The sequence below is a fragment of the Cuculus canorus genome, chromosome 11, assembly GCF_017976375.1.
Source record: "Cuculus canorus isolate bCucCan1 chromosome 11, bCucCan1.pri, whole genome shotgun sequence".
In the NCBI taxonomy this organism is placed as follows: domain Eukaryota; kingdom Metazoa; phylum Chordata; class Aves; order Cuculiformes; family Cuculidae; genus Cuculus; species Cuculus canorus.
In genome coordinates this window covers 8037974-8053441 of record NC_071411.1, presented here as the reverse complement: position 1 = coordinate 8053441, position 15468 = coordinate 8037974, and the positions used below count along the sequence as shown (strand labels likewise).

Here is a 15468-nt window from a genome sequence, read left to right as displayed (position 1 = left end):
CAGCCTTTCGGCACACAGGAGTACACAAACCAGGGAGCTGCTGTGCAGTTACTAGGATCTTACTTCCCAAAACAGGGAAATAATCTGCAGGCTAAAAAAACCAAACTGCACATTTACCTTAACCAGCAACAGAAAACTAGTGCACTGGAAGCTACAAGCTAATCCTCTATGTACCCGGACATTATTCCTGGACATGGAGTGTCCAATACTTAAAAGTAAGAAAAAACCAAACCTACAGACCAACTTTTTGAAAATTATACTTTATTAAATATACAAAAGCTTAGCACTTCTGTAGAAAATTGCACTTCATCTCTCATTTGGTAATGCTGGTCAGTGCCCTGCAGCTTTGGTAAAATTGCACTCCATGTGTTTTTTCTCCCATGTGAAGTGCAATTATTAATTGATGGAATAGAAGTTGGTGTTAGTGAGCAGCAAGAAGACTGCACAGAATTGCTAATGCTTGTCAGGTGTACTCATGAGACCACTTGCACTTCCTATAATGTTTCACTCACTACTACTACTACTCTTACCAGCAGAACCGAACCATGAGACTCAATCAACAATGTTCAAATACCAGAAGAATGAAAATAATTAAGGCTAACAAAGTAATTACTACTTCTCAAAACATTTATAACACAGTTCTCTATCTCAGTACCGTTTGTAGCAAACATTTCCATCTATTTATGTTCAAGTTAAGTTCCTTTGGTATGGAGAAGGCATTTCTCCTGACAGTCATAACTGCATTTCATCAATAAGACATTTTCTGTACTGATTTATGTATACTTAAAGGAAATAAAAGCTACTGTAGTATAGGGACGGCACATCTGGAAGCCAGCCTCTAGCTTAGTGGAGACTTAAAACCAGTGCAAGATAGTCTCTAATCTCAAGTACTGGTTACAGCAGAAATATGTAAACATGAGCCATCACAACACTACAAGGCAGCATTCCTCTAACATGATATAAAGCTCAAAATTAAGGCTACTGAAGTCTATGAAATCTAATCAGGCAATATTATAATGATTTAATTTCATGGAGGATGTTGATTGTCCTTACTAAGTGAAATTCAAGAAAGAAACAGTATACATAGCAAAAAAACCCCAAAACTACAAACAACTCACAACTTAAAAGAATATACATTCAATTATAAAAGGAAATTCTGTTACAAGGCAGTATGTTTTATTTTTACAGGGCAGTCACCTCTGTGTATCACTTTAAATAAGTGCAATTCAAAGCTACATTTTTTAAATGGTTATGCAGTGCTATTTTCCACGCTACCATTTTGGATGTTTAACCAATAACTTCAGGGACTTCTAAAAAGCTGGGGAAAATCAATGCTTTCTAACAAATGCACCACACCTCAGAGCGCTGCTAACCTGACCATTCATTATTTCAAGTTACTTTGAAATTCCTCAGTCCAAAAGCATGTTATTTTATACCAGTATTGTGTAAAATTCAGCTGTTTTTCCTTTGAACACATACACTTCCAAATGCATCGAAGAAGTGAACATGATACATAACCGTGCCTGTAAGAAAAGGCAGCAGAGGAAGGGTTTGTCAGAGACAGGTACACACACGTATTTCCTAAGGATATCTCAGCACAGTTCATGTGATAACATCGGCAATTCCTCCATAATACACAAGGTGTCCTCAACTGTCAGTGGGGACTTGCCAGATCTCAAACCTGGGGAATCAGTAAGTGGCAAGAGGTACAAATCTGCTTGCTTATTGACTTACAACAAATTCAGACACTCTAAAATCCTTTTTTGCCCCAACATTGATTTAATTGACTTCCTCCAAGTCCTATAGTCATATTCTTCATGGATAACGTGTATCAATAACCACATTCAAGCCCCCTTCCCCAGCCCCTGGTGCACACTGCTGAGCTGTGATATGCTGTAAGCACGCTGCAGTAACCGGGACAGAAGTGCACTTGGAAAGTTTCTAACCAGGATTCAGTGCAAAACCCAACCACCTCCTTCTCACTGCTGCTTCTTTGGTGGAACACGAGACTTTGCAACCACAATTGGAACGATAGACAGCAACCCAATCAGCAAAGCCCAGAGAGGGCGGTAGAAGAGCCAGCCAATGGAGATAGTCAGGAGCGACAGCGAACTGGCGACGCAGAGGGCAAATGCTTTTAATCCAATGTTAACCAGATCTCTCACAACAGGAAACCAGTCCACTGCAGAAAGAATTAAACAGAGATAAAGTAGTTCACAAGATGACAGTTTAAAAGGAAGTCTTATTCATGCCTAGGATTTGCACACTAGCTATTGCAATCAAAAGACAGACTCCTCTATCAAGAGCACTAGATAAGCCATTTCAGCAGAGTATCTTCAAGGTATTTGATAATTAAAGCAACAGCTGAACATCTCAGACAAGCATATCCTCATGTCTTCAGACAGTAATTAAAACAGAACTAAGTCTGAAGTCTTGTCAAAGGTTTGAGAGGCAAAATAGACCGATAAGCCTTGCAGCTATGGAACAAGTCTAAGACAACTGATATAATATGACAGCACAAAAATTAATTTCTTGCAGTAGCATGCACACAGATAAATAAATAAGAAAAAAAAAGAGAACACACTGCTACAAAGCAAATGATAGCTTTGATGTTTGAAGTTTATCCAGGCTGAAGGAGTCATCTTGTTTTCTCTTTTTACTCCAAGATTTTTGCATGCTAAAAGGATAAACGAAAACCTTTTCTGCTGTGTGTTCACAGCAGTGTAGAATAACCACATCCAAAGACATGTTACTGTACAACTACTAATTAAGACCAAGTTGAGGAGACCACTTGTGTATGGGTGTAGAAAGTAAATGGATTGCAGCACCTGGAGGTAAGACTTAAAAGAACCAGACCAACATGTGCTTTGGCTTCTGATGTTGGCAAGCTCTGTGCTGGGATCTTCCGAGTCTGGCAATAGACATTTGCACTTCTTTTAACGTTCATAAAGCAACTATCTGGTTCTGGGATCCCATTTATCTGCAATTGCCTACAATGACTTGCAGATCAAATCTAATTCAAGTGCAAACCAGATTCCTCCTGACCTCCAAACTAGTTAATTGCATATGTGAGCAAGAGAGAACCTCTCTAGGGATTATGATCCTGTTTCTAAATCATTTCACCTTTCTGTAAAAAAACTTACCCAAAGTGTAAAAGATTCGGGTCATTAGGCTGATGCCTACAAACATCGCCAGCCAGCCTGCTGCACGGAGGGCCCAGGTCTTCATGGTGTTACTCTCATGCTCCTTCTGAAACACTTCCTGAAAGCAAACACCACTATATACAGCCTGTTTCTCAATTTCTTTTGAGATCCCTTTGGTATTATGAGCAAATCAGAGTCTACAGCATTTTAGGACCACAAATTCTCTTGTAGAAGATATATTGCAGCTCACTCAGCAGTCTTTTTGCAAAGTATTGCTGCACATTACAACAGATTTTGAAATGCAGCACAAAGGAAACTGGCATTTTTCTACATTAGAACAGCTAAACAAGCACTGTTCAACACACCATAACCACAGGCAGAAAGCAGTTTTTGCTGCAGATGGATACATTCAACATTACTGTAGAAAACGTTTGGAGGAAGAGAGAAAAGGTAAGAGTATATCTGCTAATAGCTGAAGGAAAGGTGTGTGAAAGAAAGTAAACAGTATGCACAGAAGAAAATGTAAAAGGTATGTCTGCATTGCATCAGGCAACACAAAGCATCTATTTGCAAGAATTCTAGTACGATATTTTCGGGATGGGTTGTGTGCCCCTCTGGGTCTATAGACCACACACATGGAGATGGCCAAGACATAATAAAGCACTTACTGGGAAAAGATGTGTATGAGTGATTGACTCCTTGTACACAGAAGTACTCTACGAAATACTCATTTGTAGTGAGTTAATTTCTAATGAACTAAAATTCTGTCTAATGAGGATTCAGAGCTCACAGCAGAGAGCTGATACTGCTGTTACTCTCTTTCGACTCCAAACAAAAACCTTTTCAACTGCTTTTGGGAGTGCCTGTAAATTCTTGACATCTGGGATCTTTGCAGCAGGGCATGAAACAATCATTAATGGAAACAAACCTACTAAAAGGAGTAAATGAATCACCAAATTGCTGGAGCATGCAGGATTTATTGGAGCATATGGCTCTGCCTGAAGGTTCTTTCTCAGCCGGAATAGCAATAAACATTTCAAACAAGCCTAAACTCCTGTTATTAGACGCTGAAAAGAGGATGGCTCCCATCATTTGTTTAATTAAAGTCTAGTTTTTACTATTTTTACATATGACCTTTTCAAAAGCACATGCTTGCATGTATAAGAGGGAAACTACCAAAGCAAATGAAAACAGAATGAGAAGGCACAGAAACAGCCTTTCAAGCAAAGGATGTTCAACAGCAAAGCAAGGGGATTTAAAAAAAAATAAATTCATAGCTAGTTTAGCTATGGTTCTTTTTTAAAATTAAAAATCACCAGGAATAACTATAGCTAAATTATGTACTGCTAGTAGGGGAAGCATGGCTTTGATGCAACACAAAGAAAACAAATCTGGAAGGCAAATACAGGCTATAACGCACTGCCCTATATAGAGGAGAGAGAAAAGGCAATGTTTCCATCAAGCACCTCCTCCTCTAGAGGACATCTGAAGGAGAATGAGTGCTCACTCCCCTCTTGCTTCTGCACTACTACCTTCAATTTTAGCCCTCCACTAGTACTGCATGGTAGCTCACCTCCACAGAGAGGTCCCCAGGATACAGAATCTGCAGCACATCTCCCGACTTGGTATGATATGGAACCAGCTGATCACCTCGTTGGCGAGCAACCACAGTCACCTTGGATGAAGAGGAAAAATATTTACTAGTTACCAAGTTGGGAACAGAGTTTGCAAAATACAGAAAAAGCTGAAGACTCACCTTATCAGCAGAGCCCAAATGGGGGTCATCTCCACTCAGACCTGCATAGAAGAATGAGACACGAAGGTCTCCTACCTACAAATAAGAGTATATTGGAAATCAAGAAAGATTTCTTTACAAGGACAATTTCAGGAAAGACAATTCTGCATGGGAGCACCCTTGATATATCAAAACTTTTTCTGAATGTCTATGTCAAGCCTGAGGATACCCAGTATGATTTCCAGGCCCTACTTTTTTCAGGTCTAGTTGGCAGCCAAAACAGGATTGCTCATATGCTGTTTTGCAATACCCTCTCTGGTGTAGCTGTAGAAGCACATTAACACTAATGAGATCCCATGTTCATTCCGTGTAATTTCATCTTTTAGCAGAGGAGGGCAGACAGCACAAGCTGACTAGCCATTTCATTGTATTCCGTAGAACGCATGTCCCAGCACCACCCCACGTCTTTCCATTTAAAAGCATGACAGACTCAAGAAAAACCAAAGACAAAGAAGCAGGATCAGAAGCTTCCTGCAAGAGAAGGACTTATGCTGAAGGATAGTACTAAGGGAGTCATCGAATGCGATAGCCTGCACTCTAATTTCTACATATTTAAATAGAAATAGGACATGCCACAACTTTCTTTTTCACATATAGTAATCACTGCTTTGGTTTATCTTTTCATCTTACTTCTGGACGCCTTGGGTTCTCACTGTGGTAAAAGTAATCTCCTGCTCGGGTAACATCAGCATGTGGATCCTCAAGGTTTGACAAGCTCAGCTGCTTGAAGTCATCAATTTTATCCACAAGACCTAAGCAGAACAAAGAAACAAGCTCACGTCTCTTGTCTGACTCGGAAAGCCAATTTGCTGGTTGGCTTCCTGATTGATTATCACTTGAAATGACCACCATTGTGGGAAAAACCACAGTCTGATGCTGATGCAGCAACAGACACAAAGCCAGTACAAAGCAATCCTTACCTTTGGAAAGAACAAAGCTGCCAACCTGGACATTAGAAGAAACAGCAGTGAAAGACTCCACAGCCATTGCACTGAGGAACAGAGAGAGTCTCTGATTAGTCCCAAAATTATGATCACACTCTAGATTTGCAGTAGGTAATACAAAGCACATAAAAGGTACTATGTAAAACATAAGGAGAAACTCGAAGAGCTAAATGGTTTTCATGATATGAAAACAAATCTATCAAGAAATTGTGTCCAGACTTTGTAGCGTTGGAGCCATTAACATAAGATAAGATACAACTGTGTCAACCCCTGGTCTGATCTTCCATTCACATTATAGGATTTACACTTGTTTTTTTCCATCTGAAATAGAGTTTAGCTATTCAGAAGCTGGGGACAGGGAGGTCTGAGTGACAATGGATCAATCACATTCCTAGATTAATTTCTGCAACATTTAACTACACTCATAAATGCCCGTCATTTCTAGCCTGAATTTAGTTTCTGCTGTCAACTGCTAGATCTTACATGCTAAATTAAGAAACCTAGATCATAAAGCTTCTCCATAAAAAAGGCAATTCTATATCATGGCCAATTAATTAAATTCCAAGCTCAGGAATCCTTTACTTACAGACTTGACTCCATTCTCATAACCAGTAGTACTACAGTCTCCTTGGCAATAGACAACAGATTTTATTTTCACAAATATCTAAGTTGCCTAAAAGGATAAGATGGATGGACAGGAGGAAGATGACACATAGTACACACTTAAAATAGAGTCTCATTAGTGATAGGCATGAATTCTAAAGTTCAACATGTCTGCATACACTGTGCTGTCTCACACAAGAATCCACAAGAGTTATGTTCAGTCTCCTTGGTTTGTACCAATACACTCAGATGAAGTGTTGATAGATGCAGCACTTAAGTTATGAACTGCAGTAGCACTAATTAAAAATGCTTCTTACTCTGAACTGGAGATTTGCATTTACTGGAGAATGCTTGGAGAACTTTCATGAACAACAAAGTGTGCATGGGGAGAAGAGACAAAGCAGGTCTGTCATCTATGCACCCTTTTTTTCCATTATTTCTCCCCTATTTAAGTCCCAACTAGCAGACTTGTAAGGAAAATCAGACAGATCTTCGCTTTCCCTCCTGAGATATTACTTCCAAATAAAGGGCAGTGTCTTTGGATGAGCCCATAGAACCAAAACAAAGTTCAGGAGACATTGCAAAGTTCAAAGTTTTGTTGAAATCCTGGTCCTACTATCTATACAGCTTTATTTTTCACTCACACGTGATTTTTTTCTTGACAGATGGCATCCTGAAGCCTCAGAACTGAGCAGGTGATGTGAGAGTGACGTGCCAGCTAAAATGTAGCATTAAAAATGGCACATCGTAGTGTAACTAAAACGCTGCAGATGAGAGACAACATGAAAATTATATGAGCGACTGCCACAAACAAACCTGTGAGCTCATGCATGCTAGCCTTTTTAAGAAAAGCAACATCCAGAGGCATGACAAGCTCATGGGATGATTGCTATTCTAACCCTGTACTTGGAATAGAGGAAAGAATAGATTGCACTAACAAAGTCAGAACAGAAACTATTCAAGTTCTCGTACATGGAGACCACGTGGCCCACAACAAGGTGGAAAGCGTAATTCGCGTTCCTCCAGGCAGCTCTGAACTGCCCTCTAAGCTCTCTATGCCTTAACTCTCCCAACTACCAAAAGACCAACAGGTTCCATATACTTTACTGTGTCGTTTAGCTTTCATCAGATACAGTGACAGAATCCAGAGGGACTACACTAGGTGGTAAATTACCTAGGGTTTTTGTGTCCAATTTCTCGATCAAAGTTTCTGCTGTTCACAACTTCTGATTTCCATTCGGTATCTAAAGAAAATGATACGAAGGTTGAGGAGAAAACAGGAAAAACAGCCACTCAGATCTTAGTTATTGAGGACATCTTTCAATCAATGAATCAGTTCTAAGTTCCACTTGCAGTAATGATGTTTACATCACAGTACAGGACAGTCTGTATTGACACTTAAATCCATCTTCCTATTCATATTAATGAATATTCCTTCTTCATATTAATGAGAAATGGCAGGATTTAGAAATAAAGAGGATTTAGTGATAAAATTGTAATAGCTTCACTCAGTGGTAGCTTTGCTGCTGAGTTTGATTGCTAGCTCCACTCTCTAGGACTAATGTGGTGAGGAAAGGCTGTAAACTCTGCTGGAACTACCGAACTTAAGTAACAGATAGAGATGGTACCTATATGTGCCACTGTCAAAAAATACACTATGCTGCCTTCATGCAGGCCACAACAGCCTTCCCACACTCCTAAAACAGATACCAGTAGGTTTCTTCTAACTCCAACAAAACTAGAGTCCCTTTTTTGAGCAGCTTCTGTATTAAATATAGTTTGCTCTACTTACATGATGGAACAGAAGGGAAGGAAAGGAAGTTTGGTTAAACAGTGGAGTCAGGATCATTGTACAGGATATTCTGGGGTATTGGGTAGCTGGCCAGATTGGGGTGGGGGACTGCTGGGGTGGGTTCTGTGGGAAGAGGTCAGGGGCTGCCCTGTGTTGGACACAGCTGTCTCCCATGAGGAACCCACCGCAGGCCACAGCTGAGCTCATCAGTGATATTCAGGGCACTTCTGTGAAAACACCTTTAAGAAAGGGCAGAAAACACCAAATGGGGAAAGAGGGAACAGAAAGGAGTGAGAAACAACAGAGGGAACTCCAAAGTCAAGGGAGGAGGTACTCCACAGCAGAGCAGATATTCCATGCAGCATGGGGAGAGTTCATGCTGGAGCATCGGAAAACTGCAAGAAGGAAAGAATAGCGGAGAGAAACCACTAAGAACTGAATGTAAACTGACCCTCATCCACTGCACTGCTTACTGCTTTAGTGAACAGAGTGAGGGTAGCCTGTGGCAATAACAAGGGTGGTGTGGGTGTTGGGGCAAGGGAAGAGGAATGCGGAGTGAAGTTGAGCCTGGGAAAGGGCAAGAGCAAATGGATTTACCCAACACCTGAATCAGTAATTAAATATTTGTCTTAACTGACAACAAATTAATTTAATTTTCAACAAGTCGTGTCTGTTTTGCCCACAATGGTAAAATCAGTAAGGTATCTCCCTATCTTTATTTCAGCTCACAAGTTCTCACATTCCTGTTCTTCTGAATCTCTTCCTTAGTCCCACTGAGGGAGAGAGAAAGGTAGTGGCTGCGTGGGCCCTCAGCTGCAAGCCAAAGTCGACCCACCACACTAAGTAATACATAAGATTTTACTGGACAGAATCTATCAGTCTCGGAGGGCAGTTGCTTTTGTAAATGGCATTTATTTTTGTTCCCTGCCACCTTAAAGCTGTTTCCCACAGCTCCCAACCACTGGCTTTCCTCCTTACATATCTCCATGCTGCAGGGTCTCATGCTTCACCGAGCGAGCTGGAATATTTTTATGATCACACCCAGAAACTGCTGCACACCCATTTTATACATCCATCTGTTTTAATCAGAGATAAATGAAGCATAGAGAACAATCTCCAGATACACAATGACTCAGAGTACTTTTCTGCCACTGGGTAGATCAAAATAATGCTCTCAGCTCTGTTCCTGTCAAAAAAAGCATTTGGCAAAAGCCACAGTGCACATCGGAATGTGCTGATTGTTTTCATTATCTGGTATCAACACCTAAACAGACTCGCAACAGGCTACCTTACAGGCTGGAGCTACACTGCTCTTCCCTGTCTATTCTTTTCTGCTCATGCCTCACACATAAGCCCAACTACTCCACTTCTGATGAGTAATCTCAGGCATCGCTTTGAACACACTCCCGCCTCTGCTCATCTCCTGTCACTGAAGACCTTAAGGGTCCTATCTCCAGAGCATACTACCCCTGGATGCTGCTCTGAACTTCTGGGAGTTCCAAGACAAGACTTCCTGTAATAGCTGCTTGCTAACGCCATACCTATTTTCACCTCAGTTACCTCAAGAAAGAGAAGTCCTGCCATTTGTTTAGGAAACAGAATTTTTGCTTATTTCTTTGCATTCTTTCCCAACAAGAAAACAGAGGGTTTACAATAAAAATCAAAATAAACACACACACAAAAGTCCAAAGTCACATGCATAAAGGAAAAGGGGCTTTCTGACGATCAGCTTACTGTATGAATACTTTGTCTCTTTCTTAATCTCACCATTCTCTTCATATTCCCTGCAGAGAAAATGGGTACAGTAAGAACCAAAACAGGGCGCACACACCCCTGCTCAGGGCAAAAAACACTTTACAAATAAAATGCACAGATAGCTCACTGGCAACACAAACTTATCTTTAAAAGTAAACAAACTCTTCTCTGAACTACCTTCAGAATCTCTGAAGACATTCTCTTTACAAGGAGAAACTATACACAAATGCTGAACAGCCACAACCCTTCTATTTCCACCTTGCCAACAGGGAGGCGTTGATGATATTGATGTGGAACAATCAGTATTAAAGACAATGAGGCAAGTTGACTTAAATCAACAAGTCTTCTAGAGATGTTGCATGATAACCATGCTAAAACCAAGTACTTTTCACACCTTTGCAACCTTTCACAGGTATTTTTTTGTATAATACAAAAGACATTTGGAATGTGAGTTCTATGGAGCCAAACCTACATAACAGCTAATAATTTCAATGCTACCGTCAGTGGAATTATTATTAACAGAAACATTTTTCCCCTTCTGCTTGCAACTCCTAGAGGAGTATCTAACATCTCATTACAGTTTTGTAAATCCCCTTGAAAAGGCACCTAGGCTGAAATATTGTCTATTATAAAGTAATCTGAGTGTCTCTCAATTAGCTAGAATTTGCAGTTTACTTTTACAACTAGAAATTAACATTGTTTTTTGATTAATTAAGATAAGGTGTAGCAGAGCTCTCTAAAAATTGGAGAAATCATGTCTTGATTTAATTAAGTACTTCAATCTGCACACATATGAAGTAGCAAAGACATTTCTCTCATCACCACATGCCAAAGAGTTTCAAGTTGAAGACAATAATCTGACTTCTAGTCTCAGCTGGTTACAACAGGGCTTTTTAATTGCTTTGAAATATTCTAGTCTACATCAGGCTGTAGGTATCAGCCAGGCAGGTTTTGGGTCAATGAGTTTATCAGAGCTTATTCTGATAATTATGAATTATTGATTCATAATTGAAATGTTGGATTCACTCACTTTTCAAACAAAAGTTAAGATCCCTTTGGGACATAAAAAAACCACCCAAACAATAACTGACCAAACAAAAAAACCCAACTCAACAAGTAAATCACTGTCATTCTGGAAGACAGGAAGAAAGCCAAGGGAAAATATGATGAAGTTTCTGGATTCAGCAAAAATCTTTGTATTTCCTTTGTGAGGACAGTGGAAAAAATTGGCTTGAGGGTACAGTGATGAAATTTTAGAAAATGGCAGCAGGAAAAGCTTAGGAGATGCAGGGGAAAAGAGGATTATAACATTTTATTTGAAAATAATTTAGAACCACGTATTTTGGAACAATGGTTTTGATTCTGTTAATCAACTAGCAGGCAGGGAGTGTTAGGGGGGTGCAGTTACAGAAATCCTGATGGGCAGAAAGTACAACAATAAATAAAAGAAGCCTTAGGATCCTTAGAAAGGACAGAAATCAACTGAGTCTTTGGGAAAAACATGCGTTTTCTCTTTTTTCCCCCCCCATAGACTGGTAAAGATCTTTGAATTGTATTGACAACACATATAACAGAAAACAGATCAATGTGCTCTGAGGTAGGCTGGTATTAGACAACAATAATGAAACCAAAAAACACCTCCTGCAGCGTGGAAGCCAAGAAACCCCATATGAAATTATGCAAAATCAGGAAGTGAAAACATTTGATAAAAGGCCTTGGATGTTACCAAAATTTTATCAGATGCAAATTCTACAGAACTGACTATCTACAAGATCTGACACCTCCAAAGAAATTAAAGTGACTGAAAAAAAAAAAATCTCAAGAGCTGTAGAAATCTCCTGACATAAAGAGGTACTGGGTTTTTTTATTCTGAGTGGGGAGAAAAAAAATGTGATGGGATTCTGTTAATACACCAGCTTTATAAACAACTTTTAAATATTTAATTTCCCTTACCTGGAATCTTCATATTCTATCCATTGGTACATTTCCACTTTACGCTTAAGTTTGACGGCATGGATGGAAAGCCCATAGCTGGGATCAAACAAAGGCTATTTAAAAATTAAAGAAAACACAAGTCAGTATGATTGCTGTACCTCACAAACTCAAACACTGTACTTTTATTATCAAACCCATTCACATACCCTGCTGTTCATCGTCAGTACTAGGTTACACAAAGCTGAATACAGAATAAATGTTACAAAAGACAAAAAGCTGATAGGACAGGTAACCCTAACTGGCCAATGGGATATTCCATACCATAACATCATGCTCAAGAAAAGCAAAATCAGGTTGTGGAGAATAATGGTACAGCAGTATTTTGTGAAAAAGGTTAGCAGACAAGCAATCTGAAGACGCCAAGGGATGCTCATACTCCTCCACTCTCCCTTTCTCTGTATCTGACAGTTTGGGGTAGTAATTCTTATCCATGCAGGGTAAGGGCTAAACTACGACATCAAACAATTTTAATTGGCAAGGACTTTTCATTCCCTCTAAGCTTGAAACTCTCATATCTTCAAGATACTGCTTCATTTACCTTAGATGTACTCAGAGCGCCAGCTAAGTGCACCAATCTCCCCTCATTCTGCTGAGACACACTGTGGATGCTATCAAGAGGCATCACAAGAGAAAGTCCCTCATCAAGAGATTTGGCTGTCTTTAAAGCTCGTCCCTGCAATCAAGAAAAGGAAATCCAAATTGTGGAGAACGAATGGTTCGGCAGTATTTTGTGAAAAAGGTTAGCAGACAAATGATCTGAAGACCACAGGGAATGCTTGTACACTGAGCCTCAAGGCAAACACGTTTGCACTTCTCTACTCACTCTTTCTCTGTATCTGACACAATTAGGGGGCAATACTTCTCACCCACACAGCAGGACCATTAACACACAGAGATTATTCCCACAAGGTTATTGCTCTTTAAAGTTTTAACTTGTATATTGTTTACTAATAACTCCAAAAATTATGCCAATTGTGTTCCATTTCCCACAGACCCATATAGCTACTTGGAAGAAGTTTTCCTCACCTTACCATCATGTTACGGTGTGCTTTTTCCTGTAAAGTCACTGAGATTGGGAGTAGTTCTCTTTTCTCTTGTAGAGGTTTAAAATCAATTCTTAGGTGAAAATTCACAGAATTCTCCTTCCCCCAAAACTGCCCAAAGAAGGTATGTTTGCAACGGTAGGATGTTAGGATTCCCTACTTTCTTTAATTATTTTTTCAGTCTAAAACTAAGACTTAAAATAACACCAGAATAATTAATACCCTCAATTTTGCAACATGAAGTATAAATTCCTTTAACACAACTAAAACAACTCTAGAAATCAGGACCTTACGTTATCCCAAGAAAAGAGAGATGACTGGAACATGGTTGGCTCATACGACCCTCTTTCAATAATACCGCAGCCTGATTCTGCACCAGTTCAAAGGGTTTGGGTCTTATCTTCAAAGACACACTGCCATTGTCCCTACCACACTCAGTTCTACAGAAAGACTATCTGTGGTTCAGTGATTTTACTGTTCCGTTTTATCTCAAGGATAAGCACCAGGCTCTCCAGACATAACAACCTCTTCTCATGGATGAAGTAATAAAGCTTTAATATGTTCATTTTAGTAAGTCTGTAAATGTAAAACTAGTTGAATGTCACCTCAGCTGTGACATTTTAAAGCTGGGTATAAACACTGTCAGTATTTCACTTACTTCATTGGTAAAAAGAAGGTAGAAAGACAGAAGAAATGTCACTAGTCCCATCAACATTCCTCCAGATGTCTCACTAAGCCTCTCCAGGAACCCTGGTTTGGACTCACTTGTGATTTTAACATGTTCTTTTCTGCTGCCTGTGTCAGAGAACTGTTGGAGACAAACGAAAAAATGCAATATTGGTGTAACAGGGGAAGACATTCTGTTTCAAAATAAGTCTTTTAGCTTTGTTAATACTGCTGCTCTACAGAGTAGCACCTCTTGCCTTGAAGGAAAACTTTCCCACGCTTATTAAATGCCTCATCATACTTTTAGTATAAGAAATACAGTCAATAAATAAAACTCAAGCCTAACGGAAAAAACAGTTGCTATTACAGTGTCTCAAACATGTTTGTTCAAGCTTTCCTCAGTCTGTCTCTAGGCTGCCTATTTGGTGTCCACACCCCGCATATGGGCTATGACAAATTGAGTAATACTCCTGAATTCCAAACCAGTTAAAACATCACTATAAATAACAAGTTACATTTTTACCTCACCAGAGGCAAGTGCCTGTGTACTTTAAAATAGTTGTATCTAGGGCAACAAAAAGAGATAACTTAAAGCTGCTACTGCTGTCCTAGCTAGTGCCACACGAAAGCCCAGAGGTTTATCTGAGAGTAACCAAGAAGTAACTTCAGCACTCTTAGGCTCCTCTTCCACTCAAGCTGCCAGGCAAAGGTGCAGATTCAGATTTGCACACATAGCCATGATACTGAAAATGCTGGCAAATAAACTCTCTAAGACTCATTTTGGAGTTTTAGAAAGCAAGCATCCATTATCAGGTGTGGGTAACATGAGGAGGTGATCTCTATCAATCATGTGGAATGAGATAAATGCTGGATACAGAATGTATTTCCCACTTACATGCATATGTATAAATTTTGCCAGAAATCTTATGCATATTCTATTACTTTCCAAGGACTGATTTTAATGTTGTTATGAACTTCACAGCAGTCAAAATTCTAATTTGGAGCTGGCACCAGCTCTGCCTGACATTGCCTTTGAGATAAAAAGAGACTCCAAACAGATGTGATTACAGAAGAAAAGACATCTGTTCAGAGGGACATTCTGTCTTACTTACAAAGAATACGATTGCTTAAATGAAACTGAACTCTACTTTAACTTAAATCAATAAATATTCCACTTCTTTTGTGACAGTAACTACTTCTTGTATCAGGTCCAACAGGGGGCAAGGCTTCTCCTTCGCTCATCTCGAGATGCCAGGCGGGATGAAGATTCAGATTTGCACCCGTAGCTACGGCAGGAGGCGAGGAGGGATGTGGCAGCGCCCCTCCAGCCCCACAGCAGGCACAACCTAGGCCCCTCGCCTCAAGCAGGGCACCCTGGGGAAGGGAAGGCCACCCTGGAGGACTGCCACATGCAGGACCAGCACTTACGTTCCTGGACATCTTCAGCCTTTCACCCTGGCCAGGTACCACCCCGTAACCGCCACAAAAGCCGCCGCACGAACCACGCCCCAAAAGCGCCGCACCTCCTCCTCAGGACTTTCCCGCCTCCGAGCCGCCCCCGCCGCAATGCACGCCGGGACGCGTAGGTCGCGCCTGGGACGAAGCTCCTCACCGCAATGCACGCCGGGACGCGTAGTTCTCGTCTAGTCCTGACCTCTCCCCGCCTCAATACACGCCAGGACGAGTAGTTCCGGTCTGGGACAGGAAGCCCCTTCCCGCCGGGCGCGGGGCA

At 40.4% G+C, this 15468-nt stretch overlaps 1 protein-coding gene across 1 annotated transcript; it reads right to left on the bottom strand.

The window, feature by feature from the left end:
• Positions 1–271: 271 nt before the first annotated feature.
• Positions 272–15320, bottom strand: TMEM43 (transmembrane protein 43). The gene is made up of 12 exons (XM_009570874.2): positions 15165–15320; positions 13729–13878; positions 12566–12700; positions 11986–12080; positions 10012–10061; positions 7660–7729; positions 5859–5929; positions 5569–5690; positions 4900–4974; positions 4717–4818; positions 3144–3261; positions 272–2182 (listed from the first exon to the last, which is right to left on the bottom strand). Exons 1-12 carry the CDS (start codon positions 15174–15176, stop codon positions 1980–1982), a joined length of 1203 nt encoding a protein of 400 aa, XP_009569169.1. The 5' UTR covers positions 15177–15320; the 3' UTR covers positions 272–1979.
• Positions 15321–15468: the final 148 nt, after the last annotated feature.

Bases quoted from the DNA above. Each gene is read 5' to 3' on its own strand.
- TMEM43 (XM_009570874.2), bottom strand. The intron at 10,062-11,985 runs GTAAGGGAAATT...TTTTCTCTGCAG, and splicing joins ATAGAATATGAAGATTCCAG to GGAATATGAAGAGAATGGTG. The intron at 5,691-5,858 runs GTAAGGATTGCT...TGTTCTGCTTAG, and splicing joins CAGCTTTGTTCTTTCCAAAG to GTCTTGTGGATAAAATTGAT.